The sequence below is a fragment of the Protobothrops mucrosquamatus genome, unplaced genomic scaffold (genome assembly GCF_001527695.2).
Source record: "Protobothrops mucrosquamatus isolate PMUCROS unplaced genomic scaffold, P.Mucros_1.0 scaffold1367, whole genome shotgun sequence".
Classification (NCBI taxonomy): domain Eukaryota; kingdom Metazoa; phylum Chordata; class Lepidosauria; order Squamata; family Viperidae; genus Protobothrops; species Protobothrops mucrosquamatus.
In genome coordinates, this window is record NW_015387558.1 from 224,916 (window position 1) to 240,634 (window position 15,719).

General features: G+C 40.0%; 1 protein-coding gene across 1 annotated transcript in view; it reads left to right on the plus strand.

Moving 5' to 3' along the window:
• The first annotated feature begins 1,017 nt into the window (after window positions 1-1,017).
• The window catches only part of DCP1B (decapping mRNA 1B), a 46,457-nt gene continuing 31,755 nt past the window's right edge, over window positions 1,018-15,719 (plus strand). Inside the window, exons 1-3 of the mRNA XM_015821626.1 lie at window positions 1,018-1,170; window positions 7,124-7,164; window positions 15,025-15,152. Coding sequence (XP_015677112.1) covers window positions 1,018-1,170; window positions 7,124-7,164; window positions 15,025-15,152 — 322 coding nt within the window. The remainder of the gene's footprint in view (window positions 1,171-7,123; window positions 7,165-15,024; window positions 15,153-15,719) is intronic.

A 15,719-nucleotide genomic window follows, 5' to 3' on the forward strand; every position in this document is an offset into this window, starting at 1 on the left:
AGGTCAATCAATCTGTCCTTTCAACAGGTTTAGGACAAGTCAATTAACCCACTAGCAGACAGAAGCTTTTCTAGATTAGTAAAATATATAATGGGGTGGGGGGGGGAGAAGGAGGCTGTCCTTTCTTTCAGTGCTGAAGACCATCCTTTAAAGCAATTTTTCTGGAGCTCAGCAAATTTAAGAAGTGAAGACTTGGTGTGGACGGCCTCTTAAAGTTGCCAAGGATGAGAAACAGTGCTGTAGAGAAAGATCAGGTAACTTCAAGATTATCTATTGTTGTGCGGTGGCTATCAGAGTTATCTCCTACTAATCTATCAATCTATAGAAAATTTAATGCAGCAGAATTCTAATTCCTTTTCAGCTTAACTTTTTGTAAAACAGGGCAGTTTGCATCAGCCAAGTGGTATGGTATTTTTTTTTTTAAATTACTCCTAAAGAATTGTAGACTTCAATTCCCAGAATTCCTCAGCAGACTGAAGTCTTCTGGATAAAGACTGCAGTCCTGGCAATAAGATATCAAGATTATACCCAATTGCAAAATGAGAAAATTAATAAAATATTATAAAAAAAGAATATAGGAAACTATTCAGTTCCTCCATCGAAATCTAACGTGAAAATTCAATGATGTTGAATTTTCTCTAATTTGGGGGGCAAGAGATCTCCCCATATTGATTATCTCATTGGCAGTGTCTTTGGGAGTTGCCAAGAATTTGCGTTTTATTTCCTAAATTAAAATCAATGTCGCACGGAGTTGGGTTTTTAAAGTTAGTTGGAAAAATTCTTTTAAAAAATGCTAGAGGGAGGAATCAAAAGCCAAGGAGGGGAAAGCTGGAAGGGTTGTCAATAGCAACAATCCTCTGCTAACGGGCAATCGGTGCTCGATTGTCAGGGCTCCCTATCACCCAGTTTTGCAATTCCGAGCGATCGGTGGAAAAGTCGTCGTGTTGAATCTATTTCTCGGACCTTGATTAGTTGTGCCTGCTCCGAACGCGGGGAGTTATTTTTCTCGGAGGCAAGATGGCTGCGTCAGTGGCTGGGGCTGCCCCACTGGGCAAGGGGTTGGACATCAGCTTGGCGGCTCTCCAGCGGCACGACCCCTACATCAGCAGCATCTTGGACGTGGCCAGCCAGGTGGCGCTCTACACTTTCGGGCATCGGGCCAATGAGTGGGTGCGTGAGCGAGTGCAATCCCGGGACGGTGGTGGGGAAGTGGAAGAAAGACGGAATAAAGTAGCCGTCGTTCCCGTACCGTAAATTCCATAATATAGGAGCGGGAGGAGGAGGAGGAGTCTTTCAAGCCTTTACGTGGCATCCACTCAAACGGGAGGTCCCGTAAACCTTCTAAATGACTCTCCCTTCGCTTTTAACTCGAGGTCGTTTTTCCTATTCAAATTTGCCTTGCGTATATTTTGGGCAGAGATCATTATGCTCATTGCCCTTTTACCGAAATGGTTAAAGGGGGGGAGGGAGCCTTTTTCCAATTTAATGCCGTTTTATTCTTTTTAGGAGGTATTTGACTATTCTTTGCTGCCTGAGCTTATTTCAAAAGGGACAAAGAGGGGTTAGGTCTATGGAGATTCTCAGTCACCCAGGTCATAGTTCTCCCAAAGGTGCTTTTTCACAAGGCAACTGGACTTTCTTGCTGGTTTTTTTTTTTTTGAAGACGTTTCGCTTTTGGGAGGAGAAGTGAAAGGTCTTCAAAGAAAAAGCAAGAACGTCCAATTGCCTTGTGAAAAAACACCTTTGGGAAAGAGGGGTCATCTGCCCAAGGTCTAAAAATCAGGGGACCTCAACCTTGGCAACTTTAAGACTAGTGGACTTTGCTGGCTGAGGAATTCTGGGAGTTGAAGTCCACTAGTCTTAAAGTTGCCAAGGTTGAGGACCTCTGGTCTAAATGAAGCACATGCCAATTTTGCTTGCAGAAATCCCTTTCTTGCATCAGGGAGCACTTTCTGCTGATGAACTCCAGAGATCTGCCAGCAGAACTACCCTGGCTGCCAAGATAAGCAGAGAGGCACTGGAATAAGGAGTGGAGAGGGGCAGCCTGCCAGTGGAGGAGCAGCCAAAGTTACATACCACATCCAACTTCCCATTCAAAATAGACATAGCCACAATCTAGCACCAAGTTAAAAGAGTCCGAGAGTAGATTTAATCCAGTGGTTCTCAACCTTTTTAATGCCGCGACCCCAACCGGTCATAAGTCGAGGACTAAACCGGTCGTAAGTCGAGGACTTTCCCTGCCCGGGAGCGCTGCGCATGCGTGTTTCTGCCCCCTGCGCCGGCCGAGGCATAGCTGGCAAGCGGCAGAGACGGAGCAGGCCGACCACCAGCTGGCCCAGCCCAAGGGAGGTAAGGCACCCACCGGAAAAGGGGGAAAAAATGGCGGACAAAAAAAATGGCAGACAAAAAAAATGGCAGACAAAAAAATGGCGGGCAGCCTTGCTTGGCGACCCCCGTGAAATGGTCGATCGACCCCAAATGGAGTCCTGACCCACAGGTTGAGAACCTCTGATTTAATCAGTTTCAAGAATAATTAACAATATGGATGATCCAAAAATCAATGTCCTAAATCCCCCCCCTTTTCATCTCCTCCGTAGTATAAGATTATGAAGCAGAACAACCCCAGCCAGCCTGTTTTTAGTGCACTTGGCCTTTAGTCACCTAGTATTGGGCTGTCCAAATACATTGAGGTTAATAACTGATGATTGGGATAGGCGTTTTTCAGCTGGCAAAGATGGGAGTGCCTGGAAGGGAGCACCTTATGGCAAAAAGCTTCACTGCGCATCCTCGGTAATCAGGTTTGGGCCTGTTGGGAGCCCCAGGAAATTTCAGATTTGAAGGCTGGCCTGGAAAGTAAACAAATCCCCATTACGGAAGAGTTTTTATTTTAATTGATTATGTGCCATCAAGTCATTGTTAATTTTTAGCATCTGTGTGGATATCAGATGTTCTCCATGATGAATCCTGGAAAACCGCTTCCATAATGGTGCCAAGAAAACTGCATGGGTGTGTGTGCATAATTACTGGGAGCTGACTTTATTTATTTGTTTTATTCCTCCTGTGTTACAGGCAGTCCTCGACTTACAACCGTTAATTTAGTGACCATTCAGGGCACTGTGAAAAGTGACTTATGATGACCATTTTTCACAAGACCGTAGCAGCATCACCATGGTCATGTGATCAAAATTCAAACGCTTGGCAACTGACTCATATTTATGATGGTTGCAGTGTCCTGGGCTCATGTGATCCCTTTTGCGACCTTTGGATAAGCAAAGTCCGTGGCGAAATCAGATTTGCTTAACAGCCGTGTGACTAACTTAACAACTGCAGTGATTCACTTAACATCTATGGCAAAGAAGGTCGTAAAATGGGGCAAAACCCACTTAACAAATATCTCGCTCAGCAACCGAAACGTTGGGCTTAATTGAGGTCATATGACGAGGACTCCCTGTATTTTAATAAATAACTCGAGACAGCGAACATTTTTCCCCACAACAACAAGCCTGTGGGGTGGACTGGACTGAGAGTGACCAAGATCACCCAACGGGCTTTCATGCTTAAGGCAGGACTAGTACTCACAGTCTCCTGGTTTCTGCCTTGGTGCCTTAACCACTAGATCAGGGGTAGGCAACCTTGGCTCTTTTATGACTCGTGGACTTCAACTCCCAGAATTCCTGAGCCAGCATGGCTCAGCTTGGAAACCTCTCCCTTTCTCCTCAGCATGGCTGGCTCAGGAATTCTGGGAGTTGAAATCCACGAGTCATAAAAGAGCCAAGGTTGCCTACCCCTGCACTAGATCAAACTGACTCCCCCAATTTGCTACCTGCAGGAGTAAACCAAAAGTTTTGATTTCAGATTGTTGCCTATTTCCAAGGGAGAGATGATAAACATGTCTGTTAGGTCAGATCTGGGCGTTTTACAGCCACATCCGGCCCTTTGGCTGCCTGTGTCCAGTCCACATGAGGTCAGTTGGAAATTAGAAATCAAATGTAAATAAGTGTACACCGTGCACACAATACAACTGCATGGCTTTTATTTTAAAGGTGAGTGCTGTTTTTTTTTCCAATTACGTATGTGCTTGCATGTGTGCCTACCGCCTTCACAGCTCTGTGTTTTGACCTTCCACAAAGGCCCAGTTTCTCATGTAGTCCCTTGGAAAATCAATTGTCCATGCCTGTGCTAGGTAGAATACACCAGCCTCTCCTTCCACAGACATTGGCAGGGTATAATGCTTTGTCAAAATAATGAAATCAGCATCATGTTTTTGCAGTGTAAGCACCACCTTTTTTGTCTGATCTGTGCAATATGAAGCACAGACAAAAGAGACAAAGCTTGTGGGTAATGGCACAACATGACTTTTGTCATCTGTGTCTCCTTTCCTCCCCTTCTCGCACCTGGAATTGGCTGGGTGAGGGATAATCTTGTTTCCAGCCACCTCGCTCAGAAAGGTTTAATTCTAATTTTGAATTAGTTGCTTTTCTTACCCTTTCCTCTTCAAAAAAGATTACTTGCAGCTACCCTATTAAAGCAGGAAAAACTAACTCCCCCTTTTTTTTCTGTTCAGTCGTATCTGATTCTCAGAGACTGTCTGCACGAGTCCCTGCAGTTTTCTTGGCAGCATTTTCAGAAGTGGTTTGCCATTGTCTCCTTCCTAGGGCTGAGAGAGAGTGACTAGCACAAGGTCACCCAGCTGGCTTTGTGCCTGAGGTGGGACTAGAACTCATGGTCTTCCAGTTTCTAGCCTGCCTTAATCACCACACCAAGCTTCCTCTTAAAATTCCAAATTAACAATAAATAGACCATAACACATCTATATATTTACGCTGTTCATTGTTTTGATGAAGCTCTTTTCAAACAGAAATGAAATGTATAGATCAGTGCATATATCTGACTCCCCTTTCAGTGTCAGTTTATTATTTCTAATTTTATACCACTTCATTAAAATGTTTCAAGTGGTTTTTTTCATTGGTTGATGCCACTGTCTCTTTCGTTCATTGATTTACATAGCACTAAGTGATTCTTCTACTTTTTATTTTCTTTAAGTGACCCTTTCCTGATACATTCCTTGACTCACCACTTCATCAAACTTCTCTTTCCTTTCTGGAATACGTAAAAGATATTTTGCCTGTTAAATTCCAAAATATGACTATTGAGTGTGATTACATTACAATTGAATTATTTGTGCTTTTATTGGACCCAGCATTTATGATCCCCTGTGCATACTAATTCCAAAATCCAGAACTAGACAATATGTTTGTTAGCACTGACCAAAATGGGAGGGAGGGGGGAAAGGAGACATTTTAGACCAGAGGTCCCCAGGGACCGGTTCCATGGAGAGAGGTTTTTCCATGGACCAGAGGGTGCGTGGTTTTGTGTGCTGCCTGCATCCCACAAATGGGGCTTTGCTTGTTTATGCGGACCGGTTGCTGGCATGTCGCGGCCCGGTACTGGTCTATGGCCCAGGGGTTGGGGACCCCTGTTTTAGAGTTCTCCAGAATTCTTCAATACTGGCTGTCCTTGGAAGTCCTTGTACATGATACAATGATTGCTTGTCTTATCTTGGACTCTACATGAATTCAAAATTCAGTTTTTCTCTTTCCTGAATTATATGTACTAAATTTGGAACTCTTAAGTTCTCAGTGTTTCCAGGAACAATCTTTCATATTTGACTGGCATTTTTACTATCTTGACCCTTTAACTTCAACATATTTGACAGGGGATATTTGAACGTATGTGACTTGTTGAAAGTTACATTTCTGAAATAAGGTTTGAAATCATATCTAGAATATGAAAAAAATAATTAGCATTTATTAATAATATAATATAGCTGTCTTTAAAAGGTGGAATATATGTTAAGCATACTATATGTGAATTGTAAAACTCTGAGTGTCTTGTAGATGGCAGTAAAGATAGTTTTTTGTATGTTCTTGTTCACATCCAGATATTTTACCAGCCCGATACAGTATGCCTATTTTATATGTATTGCTATGTAGACTTTTTTCTTTTTATATAGCCTTTTCAGGATAATGGTAATACTAAATTAAGACTAAGGACTCGCTGTATAGGGCAGTGATCCCCAATCTTTCTGGCCTGGCAGACTGGCAGCCAGGGGAGAAGGGACGGTTTTCTGTGCTTGTTTTTGCCTGCTGCTTGCGTGGCCCGGTTCCCAATGGGCTGCGGACTGGCTCTGGGCTGGGGGTTGGGGACCCCTGGTATAGGGTATATAAAAATATTGGTATCCATACCAATTCTTTTAACCTGTTAGTGCTTTCTACTTTGCATATTTTTTTTTACTTTTTTATATTGATGGCTATTATGTGAGGCTTTATTAAAGTCTTTTTTAATCACTTGACAGACTTATTTATACCCAGGAAAATGGATTTCTGTGTTAATGTATTTCTGTGGTCAGGTACACTCCATGCTTTCAGAAATATGGTTTGTCAATATAATTGTTTGTCAAATAGGGCCTGTCAATATAAGTACAATTACATTGCTTATGAATTTATTTTAAATTTAAAATATGGGATATCTGTCGATTGTATATTTTATGGCAAATATTGTTAGTCATATCACTTTTCTGATGCATTTAAAAATCAGATGGATAACAAATGTTCTCATGATTTATAGAGCAATAATAAAGCATGCCCTACCTATAGGAATTCCTTACCGGCACCATGTGTTAAATTTGGTAATGAAAGCATTCTTAGGAATTGTTAGTGTTTTGTTTTGTTTTCTCGAGTATAAAGGTCTTAATACAGGATACCTACCACAAATATTATAATTTAGTAAAGTGCTCAAAATATGGAAAAATGGCCGCTATCACAAAAGAATTAAAACCTGTCTTTAATTCTTCCTAGTGGGGAAAAAAAACATTTCATTTTAGGAGCATGTACTCAGCACACAAGTTTTAAGATTGTGGACTACAGGGGACAAAGGTATACTGGATGTTTTGAAAAATTAGAATGGACTTAGAATACATTAATGTGCTAATTAATGTGCAGCAATCACTTAAAAGTGTAAAAACACAAGTTACTTGTCTCTACATAATAAAACTTTTTAATAGCTTGATTGCACATTTGCATGGCATCAGTATAACAACTAAGCAATTTTAATTTGATTTTAGGAGAAGACTGATGTGGAAGGAACACTATTTGTATATACAAGGTGAGACCATTAAAATATTTGTTTGATTAAAGTTGTTAAATCATTCGATTCTCAAAACAGAAAAGAAAGAGCAAAGGAATTAATTTTTTGAATCAGCAGTTGCTCATTTCAAAATGTTATTTTCCTCTGGTGCAGCTATCCAAATACCAAATAAAATATCCTCGCTTGGCTGTTAATATGATAAATTGATACTTAAAATAACCTGTTCAGCAAATTTATTTTTCTTTGGGACAAAATCCTTCTCTCTCTCTCCTTTTAGAAAAATAGTAAAATTGAAAGAATAGATTTCTTCCAAGTAGTATGTAGCAGACAGTGGAAGATTATATTTGTGTGCCTCTTTATTTGCTGTGAACCTCTGCTGTGTTTGAGGGCTGTGCCAGAGGACCCGTACTAACAGTCCAAGCCTTCTCAACAGTCTTTTGATGCCATCATTCATGAAAATAATCTCTTTCCTCCTCTGAAGTCAGAACTCTGCCTCCAAGCATGTAAGGGGATGGTTAAGGTTACGGGGTCTGGCCTGCAAAAATCAGGGCAGCAGGAAATTAATTTTCGGTGTTCCTTTCCTGCCATCTAGTGGTCATCCAGAGAGTTACAGCCTATAGGTGATATTCATGGGAAATTGCTTCTGAGATCATGCTGTAGATCAGTGGTTCTCAACTTTTTTAATGCCGCGACCCCGACCGGTCGTAAGTCGAGGACTAAACTGGTCGTAAGTCGAGGACTAAACCGGTCGTAAGTCGAGGACTACCCAACCGGTCGTAAGTTGAGGACTTTCCCTGCCCGGGAGCGCCGCGCATGCGTGGTTCCGCCCCCTGCACCGGCCGAGGCGTAGCTGGCAAGCGGCAGAGACGGAGCAGGCCGACCACTAGCTGGCCCAGCCCAAGGGAGGTAAGGCACCTGTCGGAAAAGGGGAAAAAATGGTGGACAAAAAAAATGGCGGACAAAAAAATGGCGGACAGCCTTGCTTGGCGACCCCCATGAAATGGTCGATCGACCCCAAATGGGGTCCCGACCCACAGGTTGAGAACCACTGCTGTAGATAATCCTCAACTTATAATAATTCATTTAGTGACTGTTCAAAGTTACAATGGCACTGAAAAAAGTGACTTATGACCATTTTTCACACGACTGTTGCAACATCCTCATAGTCACATGATCAAAAATCAACTGATTCATACTTATGATGGTTGCAGTGTCCCAGGATCATGTGTTCACCTTTTGTCATCTTCTAACAAGCAAAGTCGGTGAGGAAACCAGAGTCCCTTAACAACCGTGTCACCAGCTTAACAACTGCAGCGATTCACTTAACAACTATTGCAAGAAAGTTCGTAAAATGGGGCAAAATTCCTGTAACAAATGGCTCATTTAGTAACAAAATTTTTTGGTTCAATTGTAGTTGTAAGTCGAGAACCACCTGTATTTATATATTTCACTTCAGTAGGCGGTTTGGGGCTTCTTAAGCACAAGCTCCCCTCCCCTCTGTAAAACCTCTGTTCACTTTGATCCAATTCACACTTTTCATTTCCTATATTTATTTATTTAAAACATTTATATAGCTGCACATTTTATAACAAACCTTGTATGGCTCCCATTCAAGAATTAAAGCTTTTTTTTTTTTTCCCAATGTATATCCAGTGTGAGTGGCATGGTAAAAGGTGCTGCCCCCTATACGTGAAACCTGTGAGATCTCCCCCCCCATGTGATCTTCTTACAAGCACTCTTGTAAGAAAATGTTCACAATAAACTGAATTAATCCTGAGTGTCAACAGGAAAGAAGCCAGGAACCTGTGACCAAATTGTTTCTATTCACTGACCGTATCTCCAAAGATAGTTAGGCTAGCATACTGAAGGAATAAGTTATAATAAGGAAGTAATAAGGAAATCAGTCTCTGTATACATGCATATAGCTATACTTTCTCCACCATAAATATGAATTCTGCAATAAATGTTAATGAACACTTTATTCTGGAGGTGTTTTTTTTTTAATTTTGGTTTGGCCAATCACACCTTCTCTTGCCATCTCCTTCCCCACCCCAGAAATCCCCACTTCTTTTTAAACTGCATATCTGTACATCTCATTTTAAAATACTGTTTGTAAGACCCTTTAATTTTTATATATTTAAAGGGAAGTTGAAATATTACAATAAATAAATAAATAGCAAGTGTGACATTTTGTTTTTATCAGAATATAGGTTACGTAACTGGGCATTGACTGCAAGCTGCTAGGAATCTTGGGATTGCAGTAATTAATAATCGAAGGAATGACACTGAATGCTTAAGAATATCTGAATTTGATTTCTCAGTAATATCAGCCGGGAGCTTATTTAGCCTTGAAAGAGGGACAGTTTTAAATCTAATAAATAAATAAAAATGTTTGCTTTGCTTATGAAGTATTTACAAACAAATATTTTAAAATTCACACGTTTTGTTCTTGAAAAATAACTGGTTCAGTGTGTTAAAAATAAAAGGCATGGTGATGACAGATTGTATCTTGCAGCTGTGGTTATTTGGATAATTAAACTGGATTAGAGATTGCTGCTGCTAAAATTGAGGGGGAAAGAAATGCAATTTAAAATATTAGAAGTTATCCTATTGGAAGTGACAATTAAACAAACTGAACAATCTGCAGATATGACGATGCCTTGATTGTTACTGTATTTAGTTTCTTTCCGTTCCGTTTTTGTTTCATTTTTTGTTGCCTTGTTTCCTGTATTGTACATTCAGTCTTCTGGCTCAGAATGTCCTCTGGGACTATCAACTTGAAACACTTCCCAGATATTTATTCTGATTCTTTTCAGTGGTATTAAATTTGGGTTCAGATTAGAATGTCACACTAGTTTCAATTGCTATGTGCTGAAAATGTACAGGGAAAAACGAGAAATGGTGACAAAGCATCTAGAATAAATTTCTTCTGTGTCAGCTCTTGTGTTAACATAATAGGAGAGTTGGGCTGCAATCCTATAAGCCTTAGGTAAGAAATAATGTTTATTCTAAGTAAAAACCGTAGCTTTATGCTTTATATGCGGAGAATCAAATGAATAAACTGGAAGGAGCCTTCAAGATTGTGAAGAATAAATGTGGGGACAATGCAACATTCCACTGTTTGTATAACTAATTATTACTCTGCAAACCCTTTGCTAGGAATATGCACACTCTGCTCTTTCAAGGTATGCCCCTAATAATTATATAAATGTAAAACAACATTTAGGTCAGTTTTTAAAAAAACAACACACGGTACATTAAAGAAACTACCGTCTCAAAAATGATTCAATGATGATATAAAATCTTAAAGTTGTTGGGAAATATTTTAATTATAATCAGGGATCTCAGTTGGATAGGTCAAAATAATGGTGTCTTGAAGATTTATGATTATATGACCAATGTAAAAAAAAGGGTGGAACTTTAATCATAAGGAAATGGCCAATTATATATTTTTAATCTCTTGTGACAGAATGATTAGCAGACGTCCAGGAAAAAAAAAGAATAGAGTTATATTCCTCATTAGTATTCAGAGTCTCAAAAGCTGAGAAATTCAGACATCAGTACATTTGAATTTTGGGGTGACTGTTAATTTCATAGATGGGGCTCGTATACAGCAGTTAGGCTTGCATGTGCAACCACTAGAAGGCTATGCAGGTGGAGTTGATCAGTGGCAGGTCCCTCACATCAGGACCTATCCTGTACAAACAACTTCTTTGTAGCTGAGAATAAATGAACGTGAAGAACGATTTCATTTATATCTGATAGCTTTCTTTCACATCCCAGTTGTTTTGAATGACAGACTGGCTACAGGCACACAATCTTGATATTCACTAGGAATCAGGGATTGTTCATTTAGCCTCACAACAATGGGAATGCCATTTGATGCAGGCATTGTACTCTTGTTCTCCTCCCCTTCCTATGCTGCTGCTTGAGCCATCTTCATTACCAGAAAAGTGTGTAGATTTTGGCTTATGTTTGTTTTTTTTTTGGGGGGGGGGAGAAGGTTGCACACAGTCATGTGATTGTCCTAGCAGTCTGCTACTTGGAGCCAGATCCTTGCTAAGCACAATATCCCATGTCTACTCAAGAGTTGGCCTCTTTAAAGCAGTTTCTTTACAATAATCTGAAGAAACTATTTGCCCTCTCGCATTTGTTGAATCTGCAACATAATTTTTGTTAATTGAAAAGAAGATACTTTTTCCTTGAAACCAGTTTATGACTTTCGACTTTTCAATTTTCTGACCATTAGAGAATATTACCCACTGCCTCTTTTTTCGGATCTGCTGGACCACCTTCAGAAAGCACATGATTTCACTAAATTGGACTTGAGAGCAGCTTGCAATTTAATTTGAATGAAGGAGGATTATGAATATTTAGCAGTCTTACTAAACTTACAGGCAAGTTTGAGTACAGCTTTTTGGTCTAGTTAATTGCCCTGTTTTTTTCCAAATTCATGAATGAGATATTCTGGACAAATATGTATAGTTTACTCAGATATATTTTGATTTATTCAGAGGATTGTTGCATCTGCTCATGTCAGGAATATGTTAAAGCATCTATGCAAATACAGGATCTGTGCCAAGTTGGAAAGTGGCAGCTGATCTTCCAGCATAGGACACAAGGAGTGCAGATGGATCTGGCCAAGGGGCAACCCATTCTTACATAGCACAGACCTAGAAATGTTAAGGATGTCCGACTTTGCCAACTTTTATAAGTGCTTCTTTCCAGATTTTGCTAAGTGTACAAGACGACTAAGGTCTACCTACTCAAGAACAAGCGGGTTTTTCATGGCTTGAAACTTCACTTGTACCCCCACCCTCTGCTCCACCATTCAGATCTTAGTTGACTCTTTGTTGTGCCTAGTGATGCCTTGAATTCTTCTTTGAGCTATGGCTGCATTTTCGTCAAGATGTCTCCTCCTGACTGAGGGGAATTGTGATCATAAGAATTTGGAACATTACAGAAAGCTCAAGAGCCTCACCCAATATTTAATCAGGTGGGAAGAAATTTTCTCTCACTTTAACTTCATGTAGAGAGTCACAGAGATGTCCCTTGAAAAACTATGCAGAGGTGATTTCAATAATATCTTCAAAAACATGCTTTAAGCCCAGAAACAAAATATTAGGAACAAATTGAGACTGGGTCTGTCCTAACTCTCTTGAGTATAAAACTATAAGTCAGTCTTTCACGATTCTGTTACTATATCTATATCAATAAATATAATTCCAATCATACTTGTGGAGTTTGTTTCCTGATCTGGTCTACTTTGAAGGGCTGATTCTTTTACATTACTGCTGTTCCTACTTCACAAGATTAACTGCCAGATTCTTCTGTTGTGCAAGCCCAAATTTGACGTTCTCTATGCGTCCTCTCTTGTCACAATTTTGAGGTCTGGTAATTTTAGCTCTCCCTTCTGGGAAGGGATATTGCTGAGACATTGGTAGATTGTGAATCTTTTCAATCAGATTTACCTATAACAATAGGATCTATGTCAGGGTTCCAACACATGGCTTCCACGGAACTACGCAGATTGTTTCTCCTTTTATCTTTGGCTGAAGAACTTTTTCATAATGGTCATTTTTATATTCCTCTTCCTCTCTGGAAAGAGGTGTTGCAATTTATCCATGATAATATGTATAGAAATAACCTTGAAGGAATGCAAGAGTAGCAAAGCCCTCAGAAGCCCTACGTTCAATCCTGAGAGAGAAGTGAGAATGAGAAAGAAACTCAGGCAGGATAATCTTGAGTTTCTTCCTCACTCCCTGTTTTTTCTCAGAGTTGAACTGATGTTTCACTTAAGTGGTCTTGCATTACTTCTTCATGGTTATCTCTACACTCTGTACAACAAAAATGCAAGGCATGGGGTAGTTTTTGAGTCATTGCATCTTTGGTTAGACATTTGTAGTTGCAAAGGACAAGAGAAGTTGTCAGAGATTAGTTTTCTTCGTGTCATGTCTGCCATAGAGTTGAGGCTATCTCTGCTAAGCCTGCCAGTTTGCTCCAGCTATTACTTTCCATCATTGGACTATAGGATACAATTTCCCTGATCTTTATTACTGATTTCCCAGATGTGCAGAATTTTATGACCATTCTACTGATCTGTTTAGAAAGGTGGCTCATTTTATTACTTCTAAAGGGCGACCATCTGCTCTGGAAACTGCGTAGCACTTTCTAGGCCACGTTTTCAGGGTCTTAGTAAATCGTGTGACCTGATCTCATGGCTCTCAATTTATACCTCAATTCTGAAAAAACCCTTTTTCAATTACCAGACATAAATATTCTTCTGTCATCGGCACATCACTAGGGATTGGATGGGAACATCGTGCAGAATAATGCAATATTAAAACAATATTTGCATTGCTAAATAGCCTATCAATAGAACAGTTGGACAGATTTGTTGCCATTTGCAAAATTTGCATGTAGCAAGTCTGCATTCCTCTAGTGCAGGGGATGGGCAATCTTGGCTCTTTTATGACTAGTGGACTTCAGGAATTCTGGGAGTTGAAGTCCACGAGTCATAAAAGAGCCAAGGTTGCCTACCCCTGCTCTAGTGCCATGGCTCCTTCCAAGCACTGTTTATCCGCCAGATTGTTTATCCACCAGATTCTTGCTTCGGTTCTTTCAGCCTCTGATTTCCCAAAGAAAAAGACACAGCACAGCTCATCTTAAGGGAGCAGCTTAATTTGGATAAGGGCAGCCAGTGCTTATATATAAGATAAGATAAGATAAGATAAGATAAGATAAGATAAGATAAGATAAGATAAGATAAGATAAGATAAGATAAGATAAGATAAGATAAGATAAGATAAGATAACCTTTACTGGCACACATCAAAAAATGAAATTTAGTTGCCCGCTCTCAAAGTAAACATATACATGACACACACCTAAACATACTATGAACAACATATGTATAGACCCACATCCCTACATATACGTAGCAAATAAATATTAAATATTGTCCATCTTGAATAGGACACAGGACTACAAGTGGGGACTTCAATGGAACTGCTATGGGGGATTTAGTATGGTTTTTCATTCAGTTTCTACCTTCCTCCCATCAGTCCAAGAAACTCAACTTAAAGTTTTTGGCCCCCTTCCCTTTGAGAGCTCAAATCAGCCTGGTAGGCTTTCATTTGCAATTGTCCACTATTGTGAAATACAGTGTTTCTGATTTTAGAAACGGAAGAGGGTTTGAAATATTTAAATCACTGGAAGGGCTATCCCAAGGGTAGGCAACCTTGGCTCTTTTATGACTCGTGGACTTCAACTCCCAGAATTCCTGAGTCAGCCATGCTGAGGGGAAAGGGAGAGGTTTCCAAGCTAAGCCATGCTGGCTCAGGAATTCTGGGAGTTGAAGTCCACGAGTCATAAAAGAGACAAGGTTGCCTACCCCTGGGCTATCCTGACATAGAACAATTGTGGAAAGTGGAGAAGCACGGGCAGTCCTCACTTAAAGACCAGTTGTTCAGCAACCAAATTATGGTGTGTCAGCCTTCCCAGATAAGCCAGATAGGAAACATGACCAACTCTGGGAAGCAAGTTGTTCAATTGATTAATGGCTTTTTATTCTAAAGTTCTCCTTAGTTCCAGGTAGACTCTCTCTTTAATGAGCTTCCACCCGTTGCTTTTTGTCCTGCCCTCGAGTGCTATGGAGTATAATACAACTCCTTCCTCTCTGATTGCCCCTCAAGTACTGGTACTTGCGGCGGCAGCTCTTTGTTGAGGTTTTTTGAGAAAATAATAATTTCCTTGAACTATCAAAAATTAACTGATGATAAAAGTGTTGGTATTTGAAAAGATTTAAAAATATTTATCATACTAATAATTGAATTATTTTTAGTAGATAGTTGATGGTTTCAACCTTGGTCATTTTCAGATCAGCTTCGCCCAAGTATGGATTTACCATTATGAATAGGCTGAGCATGGAAAATCGGACAGAACCCATAACAAAAGATCTGGATTTCCAGTTGCAGGATCCTTTTCTACTCTACAGAAATGCTAGATGTGAGTAACTTACTAACGCACGAACAAAATGCATTGTTATATAAAATGGGCTTCTTAAACACTGCTTCTAAACAACCTCTGTTTAGAACAGCATGTTTCAATATTTTACCAATATTTTGCTTGTCAGAAAGTCACAGAAGGTGATCACCTGACCCTGGGACACTGGAATCATCATAAATATGAACCAATTGCCAAGCATCCGAATTTTGATCACTGACCATGGGGAGGCTGCAACAGTCATAAATGTGAAAAACGGTCATAGGTCATTTTTTCAGCGCCATTGTAACTTTGAACACTCACTAAACAAATGATTGTAAGTCAAGGACATCCTGTATGCGCTTTAGCCTCTCCTCAAGATTCTCCCTCCCAAAGGAATTATAAGGACAAGTGGCACAAGAGCTTATTTCTGTAATACATGGAAAGCCTCCTGTTTTAGGAAATTTTATGGATGAGGATCCCTAAAAAAATTGAGCATAGTTTATAATGCCATTTGGCTGGCGTATGAACTTTGAAGAAATTGAGAAAAGTTCAATTGTTTTCTAGGTGACTAATGTCTCAGTAGGAGAA